The following is a 16,389-nucleotide window of genomic DNA, read 5'->3' as shown; positions in this document are numbered from 1 at the left end:
ATGCTCATTAACTCTTTAAGATCTGCTTTGTGTGCCTTTTCCTGTCTTTACAAGAAGTCTGATTGATACACTGATGCCAACACTTGTTGCTTTCTATCATGTTTTTCAGGAGCTAGACATAGAGAGGACACGATGATGAGAAAGGAATCAGCTGTACTACTAAAAACCAAATTCCAGACCTTCAAACTATGGGAAGGAAATGCGCTGTCATGGGCAGATGTTATTGCATTGGAACCTCTGGAAATTGAAGCTGGAATGTTAATTTCCCCCAAACTCCCCGTTGATTATAATGTAATATATTGAATAACTATCATAGCTCTTGAGATGTCCTAAAAATCATTTGATCAAGAATTCATCCCAGGAGATTCCATAGGTTTAGGGAGACTCAGATGTCTTCTAAAAGTTCGTAACTCTCAATGAACTGATGCTACATTTTTCAGTCTGGATTTTAAAACTCTGGATTTAGGAAGTGATAGTTCACAGTTATTCCATCACCACTTATTATATTAGGAGGAGAGGTCACCAATGCTTGCTAGCAATTAAGAGTCTTTAGGTTTTAGCTCTGAATTAAAATTTTAGAGCCCAAATCCCATAGACTGCATAGCTAAATCAAATCATCATGCAGGAATTCAGATGACTGAGAAACTGTTTGATGTAAAAGGAATAATGTATTTCCACACAAGGTATTTATGCACAAGTACTGCCTTTGTGCCTCTCAAGAGTTAACTCTTTCCAACAAGATTGTTTGCTATTTTTCATATTCTGAGGGCAGAGGCTGCCCTACAAATTTCTTCAGAGCTTTGGGCGAACTTTTGTTTTACTCTCTGATCTTGCTATGCTTCTGGTAAAACTAAAAGAAGAAACTGTGTTCTAAGGAAGGGCAGCCTATGCCCCTTCTTCTGTCACTGAAGGTAAAGTGTTGATTTAACAACAAACACAAAAGGTATGGGGAATAAAATGGTTCTTTTTACAAGCGTGAGACAAAGAGAAACAGCCTCTAAAATTCTGTGAACCAGAAGTGTAAAATTTCAGTTTGCTATAACCGCAGTTGTTAAAAGGGTAATACTCTATTTCTTCTCTATTTAGCTAATGGATTTTTTTTAATGGTTTTCATGAACACCAAGTGGTTTTCAGAAGCTCAATCTCTCAAAACAAAAACAAAAATGAAAGTTAAGCTTCATTTAGCTTTCAAGAAAACATCAAGAAAAGTTAAAACAAGCAAACACATTGAGTTCAAGATAAATACTACCTTTTTAACTTTTATAAAGTACAGCATGAGCTTTTTGATTTTTTTTTTTTTTTTTTTTTTTTTAGTAACTTGAGGAAAGTTTTTACACTTTAGGTCCCATGTCACAAATAAGAATGCAAATCTGACCTATGGTAACCATTGATCTTTGCAAAGCAGAAATGAACACGTTATTTTCATACAGCTGATTTTCTTGCATTTGTTAAAATTAAACTGCAATCTCCTAACATACAAATTATGGTGACAAGTAAAATAATGTTGCACACTCCAACCTAATTTTATGACAGTTGTTTTCATCTCAAATCTTGAAAGGTCTGCCATATACACATTTTAGGCCAACGTGGTGATAATACATTGTGCAATCTTAAACTGATTTTCAAAAGGATGCATCACAGGTTCACATTTCCACATCTATAGAACTTTATTAACAAGTAAAACACATCAGCATGTTTTATATATGGGCAAGGACATTCCTATAATGATAAATGGCACAATATCATCTAACAGTTGAACTTTATCAAGAATGAGGTTTTTAAAAATAATACACTAACACTTCATATGACTTTTAAGAATTAAATAATAAACAATTAAAATAACATTTAACAGCAATTTAAAAATATAAAGCTCATTGTTTACTGTTTACCATAAGCTGGAATTATTCAAATGCAATAATTTCTATTCAACGATACTATGCATGTTCTACAAATGAAACAAATGGTTTTGGCTAGGAAAGGCTGTGACAAAAACTGGCTCCTGCCCTAATAACACTCGTTCTTTCTCTCAAAGGACAGAGGATTTAGGCAGTCACTTCTCAGTCCAGTATACATATAATTTATACTCCAAATCAGAAGTGTTTTGAGAATGAGAAACCGTATTTAAGCTGAAAAAATGGAAATAACCAGGACTGTTCTGAGCAAACTCAGGATTCATGACACTCTAAATACAATATCAGATGCACTATCGTAACTTTTGTGCTTTTGGGGACAGTACCGACCAGTTGAAAAAAGTTGTATTAAGTTAAGGAACCCTGAATTTTTCTCCAATTGGGCTTTTTGGACTCCACTTTTCCTGTTATGAGAGGCTTTACTGCAAATACTAGTGATTATTGTTTTAACAGGTTAAAATTCATGAACAAGCTCAGAGGCATGGGCTATGTCTTATAGGCTAAGAGATTAGTATTCCATTAAACAGAGATTTTCATTTTTATCGAATGTAATAGGATTGCTTTTAAATTTTTAAAATCTATTCTTAACACAGAAAAATATATTTTTATCTTAGTATCAGTTTATTTCATAAATACATAAAAACGGGTTAACCTGGCCATAATTAGCTTCTTCAAATGTAACAGAAATAATTTAATAAATGTTTGCATTAACTTCCAAGCCAAGTTCACATTCATTCAAAAATTTAGACACCCCAATGAGGGTTTTGATTTTCAATCTTTAAGGCAAAGTGCAAAGTAGTTAAGGGTCCCCAAAACACACCAGCAGCTGTTCTATCCAAGCGCACAAGAAATGAAGGGACATATAAAGGATTTGATAAATCTGAAAGGGGATAAGATTTTTAAATAATATGCCAATTCCCCTGCTTGTATGATGAGATTTAAGGCTACCATTTAATTGTACCAATTATAGAGGATTGAATAACATACACACTTGAATCTTATAGATTTTATGGAACAAAAATCAAAACAAAATGTGAAGTTTTGATGTTGGGTCAAAAGTGACACATCCACATTCAGAAACCAAGCATAAGTACCAGAAAAACTAAAACAAAATTTTAGTAAACTAATATTTAATATCTGATCTACTCATTTAAAATTACCATGCATCATAGCTTAATTTCATTTAAAAGTTATTAAAAGAACAAAGTATAGGTCTATAGGACAATTAATGAGATAAAGAAAACTAAAAGCATTAGTTTATGTTTCATATAAGTACATTCTAATTTTAATTAATTTCCAAATCTGGCAACTAAATTAAGTATTGTTTTCTATACCCCATGCTATTTTTTACTTTAAGGGGTTTAACATAAGTACTTAACTCAACAATAAAAATTCTATGCAGAAGAAGAGAATGAATGAGGGAAAACGAAAAAAGGAGGCTCAATTAGCAAAAACAAAATTGCATGTTTTATTTATCAAAGACAATGAAATAAATCAGAAAATACAGATAAATACAAAAGAAGTTTTAAAGAATAATAAATTTTATTTTTTCAGAAATGGAAAAATGTCCCTGAATAATTTTAGATGTATCTTTTAGTGTAGTAGTCAGTGTCTAATAATAAACTTAAGTAATCAATTTTATGTTCTATTTAGCTGTATTAAATGACTTTGAAGTTTAATAGATGATATAATTTCCATCACTTTTATTGTTGGCATTCAAAAGCAAAGATGTAATTGAAAAGAAAAACAGATGAGACATAAAATGATTTGCAAAATGTAATAGCCCTCCAAATGAATAGAGAGTAGATTCCAGTTGTAATAATGGTCACACTCTCGCCACACATACACAACCCACACCCCTATATTCCACAGACAGACTTCTGAATTCAGGATATAATTTTTACTAGTTAATCCTACAATCATAAAGCAAGAAGCTATTAATAGTACAAGTTTTTATTTGCTAAATTTAACAAACTAAGTATCTAAAAATTATAACAATGATATCGAAAGATACTTTTATTGGCTTTTTAAAAGACAAATGCAAATGAGAATATCTTAGTGAAAAAAATTAATTTTCAAAGATGTCTTAAATGAAAATAAATACAATACCTAATACAATCTCTTCCTATAAGAATTTCTAACAGGGCAATGATAAAAACCAAGCTTCTCATTTGAGAATCCCTAAAACCGTCATGTCCCTTAAAAAAAAAAAAATTCTTACAAAGGACCATGTAGAATACCCATATTTTCTCAAAATTTGTCCTAAAACAAACTCTACCTTTAACACCCAATTTTTCTGTATATATTAAGTTCACTTAATTTAAAACTAATGAAAAGATATCTAGACACAATTTCTAACAATGCAGGAAGTAATTTATGCATGGTTATTTACAGAAAGAGCTTTGCTCTAAATAATGATGTGAAATCATGTTCAAAAATCTGACAAAGCCTTTCTAATAATCAGCACGGCAAATTTCAAAAAATTTTATATATAACAAAGATTATTTCATGTGTAGAGTTACTAGATAAATCTAAGAGCCAGAAACTAAAGCATTTGACATGGTTAATAATTTCATTTTTATTATACTAAACGTCAGGTCAGAAGCCAATGGCATTTACATAGTGGAAGACTATTTACCACTCAACTCTTTCAGTTGTATCACTGATTAACCAAATGTGACTGGACTTCACTGATACAACTTCATGGTTTCTTTCAAGTATATGCAAACCTTTTAAATGGGCACATAGGCAAATGTGCAAAACAAATGAAATATAAATACTTAAGAGAATGAACAGAAATGGCTTTTAGGCATAAACCACCCTGCCATTCAATTTTGAAGCTCTATCTTTTCTTGACTAATTTGTCTTCTTTTATTAGTAGTCTTCTATTAAAGTTGTAGGTTTACAGATGATCTGGAAATTTCACATTGATATAACAAAGGAATGTCTGGTTGATGCAGTCTAAAGACAAAGAAAGAATTAGTCTTAAAATGTATTAAGTTACATGTATGTAATGACAATACAATATAACCCCATTTACAGCAGTATTATATCAAGTATATATATATATATATTTTTTAAGGTGACAGAGTAGCATGTATCGGAATACCTTCTAAAGTTTAAAGCTTCTATAGGACATCTAGAAAACATTTACATTATATTTTAGACTCTTGAAATGCAAACATGATAATCATGCTGAATACCCACCGAAAATCATTTAATCATTTATATTAGTGTAATTACTTTGCCTTTCATCTTATGTTAAAACTGAAAAACTATTAATGTCACTGCATCTGAAGACATTTCACTGATTTAAGAGAAAAATGTGACATCGTTGGGGGTGGAGACCTAAATGGAACATTTAAAATGATACTTTATTATGACCCAGAAATACAACTGTATTGATTGTACTCTTCAGCAGAAACAAATAATGTTAGCATACATAAAACTCATAAATTAAAAATAAAATTTAAGCAACTAAATCACAAACCATACAATTTATTTATACAAAGAATACTTAGTACATAGTAACCCTGAAACATTTTGTACTTGTAGATAAATCCAGAAGTGTTTCAGCAGATATTCTGTTTATGTAGTTTGAATACTTTAAAAGTTCAAATCATCTATAGATATGAAGTGTATGGTTCTTGCTTTCAAAAATAAGATAGAGGGTAGAAAGATGAGGTTTCTTCATGTGAACATACTACTGGTTCCACAATAAATAAATGCTATTACTATATACACAGTCTCCAGAAACTAGTAAGACAACCTCTGCTCATTTCTTTAATTTCCATTTATTCAAGTTGCAGCTTTCATTGTTGGTACAAACTGGAACACATTAAGAAAATAATAGCAGAGCTCCTATTTTTTTCATACAACTCTCATTCCTTGACCCAGTTTGTTAAGATCAGTGCATGGCAACTTGCTTTTCAATCACGGATTTATTTTTTTGTTCTTTTCACCAGGTATCTGTGGATTTTACATCATTTCATGCAAAATATTTGTCCCTTCTGTGTAAATGTTTTATCATATTTTGTTTTTCGAGCCTTCAGATTTGTGCTGGTGGTTACTTAGCATATATCCTGTTATCAAAGTTTCAGTTTACTCATTATATATTTAAAAAACTAAAATTTATAAAATTCAATTTTAAAAATCTATCTTTAAAAGTTCACAATTTATTAACGTTCAATAAGTTGACAGTATCTGTTGAATATGCTAAATTTGAGTAAATAACATGAATACACGTGAAACATTTAATAAGCACCTGCTGAATTTAAATATATAAGGGGAATGAACAGAGTTAATACATTAATATTTCTTACCTCTATAATAAGAAGAAATATCTTGTTCTATGAGCAGCTGCCATACTTTCAGACATGTTTCTGACTTTTAGATAATTAACAAATCCTCTGAAGAAAAGGAGCAGGCCTGAGAAGGTTGAAATAATAAAGATGTACTATGATCTTATACAGAAAGGGAGCATGATACGTGTATATTTAAAATAGACAATTATAAACAAGATCCTCTTGGCTTAAGAAATTTAATCTATAGAATTCCATTCATTCCATAGTATGTTTTACACTATAATGAAAACTCCATGATGAGGAAATATACTAAAATTTTACTGCCACCTAAAAATGGTTTTGATTTATTAAGCCTAGATGTACCTAAAGTAAAAATTTAAGCAAATCCAGCCATGAAAATTCAGAATTACACAAAAATATACATTTATTAAATTTCTTTAAATAGCAAAGTTACCTAATGAACTTAAACTGATTCAACTCACAGAAATGTCATTTTACCAAAATTTTTAATTAACATAGCTACCAAGCAAACTAAGACATATTTACTGATATAAAATATTCAAGAGAATACATGCATATGCAAGTTAACACTACCAATTGTGGCATAAAATCAATAAGCCTGTCTAGCAATACCAAGAGCCTATCAGCAGTGAAATCTGTATTTGAAGATATGTACATTATATGAAGAATTTTAATTATTAGTTCTCATTTTCAATTAATAAAAGACTAATCTATACTAAAAAATGAGATTAAAAGAATCAGGAAAGACGACTTGGGAAGCAGCCATTCTGGTAATTTCTTAAATGATTTAGGATATATGTTATATCTATCTCAGTGTTCTCCTCTGTCAAATAGTATTTTTAAATAAAAATCATTTACAGCAACAGTATCTTTAATAATTAATAAAACAATGGCTGTGAAATGCTTCAAACCTTGGATGAAAAATGTTAGCTAAGTATAAAAAGTAGTACCATTATTAGAATTAAGTCTTTGATATACTCAAGCATACGATTTTAAGGGAAACATTTATTAATTCCAGTAAATTTTTAACCAGGTAATGGTAGGGGGCAAAAACAAAAACGGAATATATGTATGCATGTAACTTTTCTCCCAGAGAGGAAAAGTCTTTCAATTTAAAGTGCAAATCCCAACTAAATTTGTGCCCTAACTCTGAGTAATCGAAACACTAAAAAAAAAAAAAAAAAAAAAAAAAAAAAAGTATGGTTATAATAAATTAGAGGAAAGACAGAGAGATATACAAACAATGACTTAAACAAGTGGTATAAATTTCAGCTAAATCTGATCCCATCTGCTTCCCATATCCTAACTCCTTCCATTTGTGACCCCCGCTCTGAATTCCATCACCATGTCCTTCCAGATGCTGTTCAAAGATCATGGTGTTGGGATCCAAATGTAAAAGTATTATTGAAAAATGTAAACTAAAATTATTTGTGAAATCCCTTCTTTTGTCTATGAAGCTGCTGTTTCTAAGACATATTCTGTCCTGCTCAGACATTTTCTACAATAAGCCCATTCATACCTAGAAACCAATCACTCTGTAGCTATAGTCTCTGAGTTCTACAATGTGCTCAACATTCTGCAGTACGTGTGAGACCAACATTTTGATCATGGATTAACCTTTCATATTCCCCTAACTGCTTGATTATGGCGCTGATGTGGAACAGGGCTTGTCCTCTGCATTCCATGCTGTCCATAGTTGTCTTCCTAAGACCCTCAATCCCTTAATACTATATAAGCAAATATACTCATTTAATATACTTAACTACCTATAGACTTTTAAGAACCTCAAAAAGCACAGAATTCAGGAAGTCAGCATACATTTAATATAAAAAACTGGCTCAATTCTGTATGAGTTTTACTCCCCAATAAAATCACAAGACTAGAATATTTTCACTATAATTATTAAAGAAACAATCTTTAGTGACCTTAACTGACCACTAAGAATGTGAATCCCAAAAGATTCTACATATCTAATAGTAGGACTAAATCAAAACTCAAGGAGAAGACTGCCACCTACTGAAATGCTATTATTTTCTGGTAGTTATTTTATTAGGGAAATTGTGGGCTTTTAAACCTACGCAGAAACAAACTGTATTCTTCGTGTCAGTAAATAAATTTGAAATGTGGGTTGAAGGTATAACATGATTTTAAGATTAACTTAATTATCATACATCTAAAGTGACAATGCAAAAGAACAAAATATGGAAATCCACAAAATTCATTAATGTTAATAAAAAGACATGCCTTATAAGAAGACATGCCAAAGAGAAGTACAGTGATTATTAGGCATGAAGCCTTTCCTATGTCTGGCTGATTAATGATTAATGCAGGGTATATTTCAGAAGTATAAAGAATGTTTCCGTGATCCCAAAATAAGAGAATGAATAGAATTTCCAAGTATCCTGCTCTCAACATTTTCTAAGATCATTTATGAAATTATGTATATGTATTTTCTAAGATAGATATTGAAGACTATTATTTTTTAATCATGCTAGAATTTTCAAGTTTTGTAGCATTCGATTGTCATTCAACAGTGATTCTTTAAATTGAATAGCTCTGGATTTTAAATCTAAGAAACCTGGAGTACTATGTAGAATTATTTGAATAGCTGAGATGATATAAGTGTTTAGATATGACAATTATTATTTCCACATAAGTTGTATTTATACCTTACAGTTTTAGGAAATATCCAAGTAAAACTAAATGCAAATTAATCGAAGTGAAATGCATTGAGAATAAACTTACCAAGTACAAGAAATATCCACCAAAGCCAATACTGTCCATTGAAATATCCAGTAAAGTAATCAGAAAACTATGGAGTAAACATAAATGTATTAATCATATTTGTGTCCTTAAATTTGAAAATCATAGATTAGCCTCAGTATCAGAATGATTTATCACAAATAATCTTTAGCACTTAAAAATTGCACAAAAATAAAAAGAGGAAAAAGAAATACTTAATGACTGACACACATATAATTACTGAAGAAAAAACAGAGCAAAAACATACGCAAAATATTTTAGAAACAAAAATCAGTTTCAAACTGCTTGTAAGAAAATCCAACGTTTTCTCATTAAGGAGTTCACATGTCAATTTTTTCAGAATCTCTCAAAGCCATGGCTACCGTCGCAAATACACTACAGCAACCTGCTGCTTTAGATATTAACACCAAAAGCCACATTAGTTTAATCTTATCAGATGGGGATGTTCTGCTGACCTCCAAAAAGAAGAGCTTTTGACCTTCTGTACACCCCCTACTGTGAATCACTGCCAAGAATACTAGCCACATAAAGACCCCCAACTCATTAGAGTCTTTTTATTTTCAAACTAGATGCTCTAGTATTCAGTTCCCAACAGTGAGCTGAGAACAGCTAAATGAACCTTGAAGTGGCATTTCAACAGTTGGGAACAGTGGCCATGGCAGGCAGTTTTATATTCTCTGTGAAAAAAGAATATAAATAGGCAGATGGAAGACCGGGTTTGATGATATTGGACACAGGTAGTTTTCCTTGAGTAGGTTCTAGTTATTTTTTTTTTTTTTAAGTCAACCTAATTTTCTTCAGAGTTACTTCAGATAATTCTTCCTTATTACTCTTTAGGATCTAACCATGCTTCAAACAATTGTGTTTTTTTAAAGTGTTTAATATAACCTACTCTAAAACTGAAAACTAGTTTGTTTTATCTACTGTTTCTATTGGTCTCCAAAGTGAATCTGATTTAACTAAAAATGATTTTGCTCAATGCAGATTTGTCTTCAAATCTGAAATTAATTAAAAGTATTTCCAACTTTATAGGCAATTATTTCCAACTATTCATTGGTAATTTCCATAAAAGCTTAAAAATCTTCTAGCTTTGGTAGTAACAAAAATGCTTACAAATTGTAAATAATGTCACTATTGAGGAAGGATATCTACTAAAGATTATCTAAATCTCTTTTTTAAGGCGTTTTAAGTATTTCCACAGGAAGTATTTATAATTTATAAATGAACCATGACCTAAATTCTCAGCTTAGACTTTTGGAAATTTCAAAGATTAAAAAAATTCCTAGTACCATTAAAGATGTAAATCGTACATATTCTTCTTACACCTTTAAAATACGTACAATGAAGGGAGAACTAGAAAATTGGGGAAATATAGCTTGTAAAGTAGGACTGCACTACACTACTTTTAATTAAGTGGTTAATAATTAGAAGTAAAAAGTTTTCATATAGGTTTTAGAGGCTATTACATAGAACAAAAAGAAATGGAGAATGATAAATATATTTTTAACTTTCCAATTTAAAAATATATTTAATATATAATGTTAGGTGGCAAGAGGCAATCAGAAAATTAGAACAATGTCGTTCTTCACCTAAAGCCATTCTTTATTTACTATCAAGTGAAGAAGGTAATTACCTTCACCTTGAAGTCAAAGAGAAAGATTTACTATGTAAAAAGAATAAACTAATAAGCTTTTGGGCTAATTATTGAGTTATCAAAAATGTTTTAAAATTCTAAAATTCATAGGGCTGAGCCAAGTTATTTTATAAATAAACCAACAAAACTGGCCAATCACAAGCAGTGGAAATCAAATTTTGGAAAATAAATGAACCAACAAGAATTTTTCTGACTTTATTAACACCAGTATTTCATTGTTTATACCTTATCTACTTTCATTAAATTTGTGTTTTTTTTAAATAAAACACACATGAATACTTAAACAATAAAAATGTCAAAAGCCTCAGGCAGAAATAATACCAGAATTTTGGGCTAAAGATATTTACACTAAATCTGAGGTTTATGGCAACTCAGAAACAAAAAGAAAGCAGCAGTATGATTTATAAATTACTTATTGTCTAGTAAAAGGAAATACCAGGCTTTTAGGAGAAAACCTTTCAGCATGGACCTCCACGGGGAATTTACTATTTGGAGCATTATAATAACAGTAAAAGTACAGAGGCAGCACAGAATTAGGAGAATAGGCACTGAATTGAGACCAAGCTAGATCCTAACCCAGATACAAACTGTGCAAGTTATTAGACTCTTTTTATTCTTCGTTTCATCATCAATAAAATGGTTGGATTGTCACCAGCATCACTGATACAGATAGGGTTAAAGAATTCAGTGTTTGTCACAAATTATGCCTGGAACATAATAATGTATGGAAGCTATTACTATTTTATACAAAAGATTTTAAAAATCATTTCTTATTATCAATTCTCCATATACACAAAAGGTACAATATTAACCTTACCTCAGTAAAGATATTTTAAAGGGAAACTAAATAATCCTTGTGATCAAACTTGATGCGTGTACATACCTTACAAAACTGAGAAACTCCAGTCTTTGAATTTAAGCTCCCCATCGTACCACGCTAATTGTAGTTGATTGTGAGATAATCTAACCTAGGGTTCTATGAGAGAATCAGGCCCTAAAAGCATGGACTAATTTATGAATCTAGAAAAATATTAGCAACTTACCAACTTCTGAAGAATTGAGAAAATAGTCCTCAAATCATTTTCTAAGTTCTGTGACTTAGATGAGAAATACCATTTGAATAATAGTAATTAATTCTATTAATATAACCAAGGCAGACTAATCTACCTCCAACTTTTTTGAGGGTTTTTCTAGTAATAACTTCTGCAAGAGGAGGAGGATTGTCTCTTTATCTTTGTATGTTCCTTTAACACCTAACAGTTTTATGCTCATGGTGGGAACCCACTTTACATTTTTAAAAATAAAATTAGAACATAAATCTGCCAGGGGGCAATTCTTATAATGACTCAAGTGTAATCATTTTGAAAGGAGCTAATCCACAGGTCCAACCAAGAATCAACTAATAACCAAAAAAACCTCTAATCTAGTCTTAACAGAGAGGGGGTCTGATAAGCTTACTGAAACCCGGGGAGCGATAAAATAAATTTAAAGATAATGAAGAAACACATTAAATCCACAGTTTAAAATATTTTTGTAATGGGTAATGTTTTAATCAATTTGATAATGTAGGTGCATAACTGAAGTGGCTGAAGCACTTAAGAGCAGCTGACATGTTAGGTATTTGATTCTACCGAAAATTTGAGGACGTGACTCATTCAATTAGAAATCAATGTTTAAGTAAATACGATCTATACTGTAATAGCACTTAAATAAGAAGGTAACTTTTAAGACTTATTAAAACAATAAATAAAGCCATTTTTGAACATTCTCCTAGGTCTTATCCTAAAGAAACTAGGAAAACAGCTTTGTAAAAAGGAGCCCAAAGCCACCTTCGACAGGCAAAGACAGAGCTGGGGGAAGGTTATGCTAAGAACAGTGCTGCCTGTGCAACTGTTACAGAGAAATCTGCTGGGACTAGAAAGGCTGTTGAGACAGGAGAAAGAAAAGGACCGATCCTTGTTGTCTCCTTATACACTCTCATGTACACAAGAGGTAGACACAGGGTGGTTTCCAGTTACAGCAGGAAAATAAGAACGGCTTAGCTGGAATATAAGGGGGAAAAGACAAGTTCTGATAGTCACTTTAAAGGCCTGTACTTTACTTCTGAGCTATTAATGTTACAAAAATAAAATGAGAAGATATTTAAGTTCATGATAATTTTACTAAGCAATGGAAATTGTTATGTTTTAACTGATTTTAGCATGCTTGCACTGTATCACGATAGTGGTAGCCATGTTACTGAGCACATATGTGTACGACAGGTAGGCAAGGTACTTGAATATTATTTCCATACCTCACACAAATCCTGAAAGGCAACTATTATCAGCCTATTATGAAGAAACTAATGCTCAGAACAATTAAAACACTTAAAGTTAAAACAGTGATATAAAAAAGAGAAGATTCAGACTCAAGTTTTTCTGCTTTCAAAGCTCTTTCCATATACAATAGTCCTCGCTTATCTGTGTGAGATATGCTCCAAGACCCCCAGTGGATGCCTGAAACCACAGATAGTACTGAACTCTATATATACTATGTTTTTCCTACACATACCTCTGATAAAATTTAATTTATACATTAGGCACAGTAAGAAATTAACAACAATAATAAAATAGAACAATTACAACAATACATTGTAATACAAATTATGTGAATGTGGTCTTTCTCTCTCTCTCAAAATATCTGGAATTTCCCGTTGAATATTTCGGGACCACAGCTGACGGCAGGTAACTGAAACAGCAGAAAGCGCAACTGCAGAAAAGGGGGGGCACTACTGTACTAACAAGCTCTCATATAAATACAGTGATAAATGTTCACACCACAGAGATCACTATAGTAATTAAGCCCAGAAGTTAAGATATAAATCAAAATAATTGAATTCATATGCATAAAAAGGAACATTTACGAACCACACAGGAAATTTCATACATTTCAGTTTCAGAAATAAAAGTGGAAGTGACAGGTTATCATTATCAAGACACTCACTCTGACAATAAGGATCCATTTGATCAATGACAGGCCAAATCCACAGATGGCACCATACCTCCCAGCTATGGTATTGGTGATACAGAAGGATAAGCAGAATCCAAGCCAGTTGAAAATAAATGCCACTAAAAGCAAGAGAGATAGTTCTTTTAAAAACCATACTTTGGAAGCAAAGTAACAGAAACTTGATATTAACAACACTTCATGGCTCAGCAGAAACAGCAGTTCCACTATAAAGCTTTCTTCATAGACTACAGTTTACCTTCTGCAAATGTATGTTATTTACTACACATTAACAAATGGTAAGCTTGGTTTGTTGTCCGTTTGGTCAACAGGAATCAATTCCTTAAAGCTTATCACCAATGGATGAAACATTTTTAAACAAGATAAAAACCAGGTCACAGTGCAGCTCCCATGTGATCCCACAAAAAGCTCAGCCTAAGCAATCGGCCAGTATTAAAAATGAGGCGAATATATTATACAATAAGGTTCTCAGAGCAGGTATCATTCACTGCCTCTTCCTCCTCTCTAACAAAACCTTGTTTTACCCCTCCCCAGGAACCCACCCACCTCTACAGACCCTTCAGGGAAGGCTGGATCCCGCTTAGCCCCAAAAGGTGGGTCCCAAGTAGTGAGAAAAATCACAGAAGACTGAAACTCCCTGCCAGTGATTTTTTTAAAATAAGACTTCTGAAAAACATTCCTTGGTTCTTAAAAACACAGCAAGGGGAAGGAGGATGGAATATAGGTTAAAAAACAGTGTCTCTAAATTAATCATTGTTGAAGCTGGGTGATGGACACATGGAGATTTATTACACTATTGCCTACCCTTATGTAAGAAGAAATGGCCTCTCCTCTTTCACTGGATCTTTGGACATACCTAATAGTACCTGGAACGGCTGCAGGGATCTTGCTATCAGCCTGAGGATTAAACCATCACTCCAAGTGGTGGAGAGTGAAGAAAAGCAAAGAAAAGCAGAGCCACAACACTGATACTTGCTGTGCCTGTAGACTGCTTGTCTTGTGAGATAACCTCCTAACAATTTAAAACTATTGAGTAAGGGTTTTCTATTACTTGTAGCTGAAACCATTCTGACATAGGTCCTTGAGATGTAATCAGGGTGCCCTATTTCTGTCCAAATTGTAAATATTATCAAAAAAATAACTACTATTAATAAAACCTCTAAAGATCAATTTGAGCCTAGGTTTGGTCCTGTTCAGTGTCCATCCTCTTACCCTATGTATCTCCAACTAAACCTCAAAGAGAACAAAGTAAATGGCCTAGAGAAATTGTGATTTTTTTCAGAATTCTGAAGACAAAGAAGAAGCATATGAGGATAAGTTTAAATGAAACAGCTATTGCTTTGAAGCAATTTCCCTATTCTAGTCCTTTCTTCTTCCTAATGCTTGCTAGTCTCAGCTTTCTTGATCATTTTGGGAAGCCGTATTATACGTTGCAATAGTCAGAAGAAATAAACGACCTGTGTTTGAGTCACAGCATACTCATTCACTAGATATGTGACCCTGGACTCACTGCTGTGAGCCAGGGTTCTCTGATCTGTAAGTACCTACTTCACAAGGTTGATAAGAGGATTAAGTGAGATAATGAATGTAAAGAGCTTAGCACAGTGCAGAACCAGGGACGTGGTGATTGCTGAAGAAGTGTTAGCTATCATTACTAGCCACACAAAATGATCTCTTCACCCTACAGAGTAGGTCCTATCTTTTCTGTTAAAAAAAAAAAAAATTCAGGAGACACTATTGGAAATAAAGCTTGTTTAACTTTCCGCTTTTTCTTTAAACATAGATATCAATCAGTATTTTGCTATCTATAGCTGTGCTATCAAATGCCATTAGCCACACTGCTTCTTCTTCCTCGTGCCCCAGGAACTCATGCTCCTCTACAAGGTTATTTAAACTTAATTAAAACTAAATAAATTAAAAATTTAGTGTCTCTGTCGCACAAGCCACATTTGAAGTGATTAACAGTCACGTGTGGCTTGTAGTTACCATATTACTAGACAGCAGGGACATTGAATATTTCTATCATCATAGAATATTCTATTAGAAATAGCTGCTCTATATCTAACCGGTTAATATTTGTGTTAGTTGTGGGGAAAAACACTTAGCTAATCAAAAAATAATTTTATATTTATAAAGAATTTACATCAACAGATAGCAGTAGCGATTCCCAACTGCTACGCCACACACACACGTGTCAGTGGCAGGCTGAGGTATTTCCCTCCTCAGCTCTCAGGGCAGGCCGGTGAGGTCTACAGCAGAGGACAGCCTGCCAACAGTCCTGAGCATCTTCTTCCTTTCTCCAGTGTGCTGTAAGCAAGCATTCTATTATTTCGTAGCATGCCAGGTTGTTAAAACATAGGAAGCTCTGATGGAGAAGATACAAAACAGCAAGATATTCCAAAAGTGTATTTTTACCTTTGAGTATGTATACATTTAGCTTTGGGAAAAAATAATTCAAATACTATCCAACTAATTTCTTCAAAATCAGACTTAGCAATATCTATTATTCGTATCATTGCAGCCACACCAGGAATAAGACACAAAGAAACAAAAAAAGTAGTCACTGAGCCATTATGTTTTCTTTTTGTTCCCTGCCAGTGGTATGGATTCCTAGAAGGTGTGCTCATGTGATATAACTTGGTATGGACTGAACTATGTCCCTTCAAAAGTCACAGATGGAAGCCCTACCCCCGAGCATGGCTGTATTTAGAGACACGGCCTTTTGGGAGGT

The 16,389-nt window shown here is 32.6% G+C and overlaps 1 protein-coding gene across 1 annotated transcript in view; it reads right to left on the bottom strand.

Annotated features, from left to right (window-relative positions):
• Positions 1-3,598: 3,598 nt before the first annotated feature.
• NDFIP2 (Nedd4 family interacting protein 2) overlaps positions 3,599-16,389 on the bottom strand; it is a 49,575-nt gene continuing 36,784 nt past the window's right edge. The window contains exons 5-8 of the mRNA XM_033104518.1: positions 13,635-13,759; positions 8,981-9,047; positions 6,233-6,338; positions 3,599-4,871 (exon numbers count right to left, since the gene is read on the bottom strand). Of these exons, the coding sequence (XP_032960409.1) occupies positions 6,235-6,338; positions 8,981-9,047; positions 13,635-13,759 (296 nt within the window). The 3' untranslated portion in view covers positions 3,599-4,871; positions 6,233-6,234. The remainder of the gene's footprint in view (positions 4,872-6,232; positions 6,339-8,980; positions 9,048-13,634; positions 13,760-16,389) is intronic.

The sequence above is a fragment of the Rhinolophus ferrumequinum genome, chromosome 4 (assembly GCF_004115265.2).
Source record: "Rhinolophus ferrumequinum isolate MPI-CBG mRhiFer1 chromosome 4, mRhiFer1_v1.p, whole genome shotgun sequence".
NCBI classification, from domain to species: domain Eukaryota; kingdom Metazoa; phylum Chordata; class Mammalia; order Chiroptera; family Rhinolophidae; genus Rhinolophus; species Rhinolophus ferrumequinum.
Note: the sequence above shows the minus strand (reverse complement) of the source record. Positions and strands in the feature narration are given on the sequence as shown.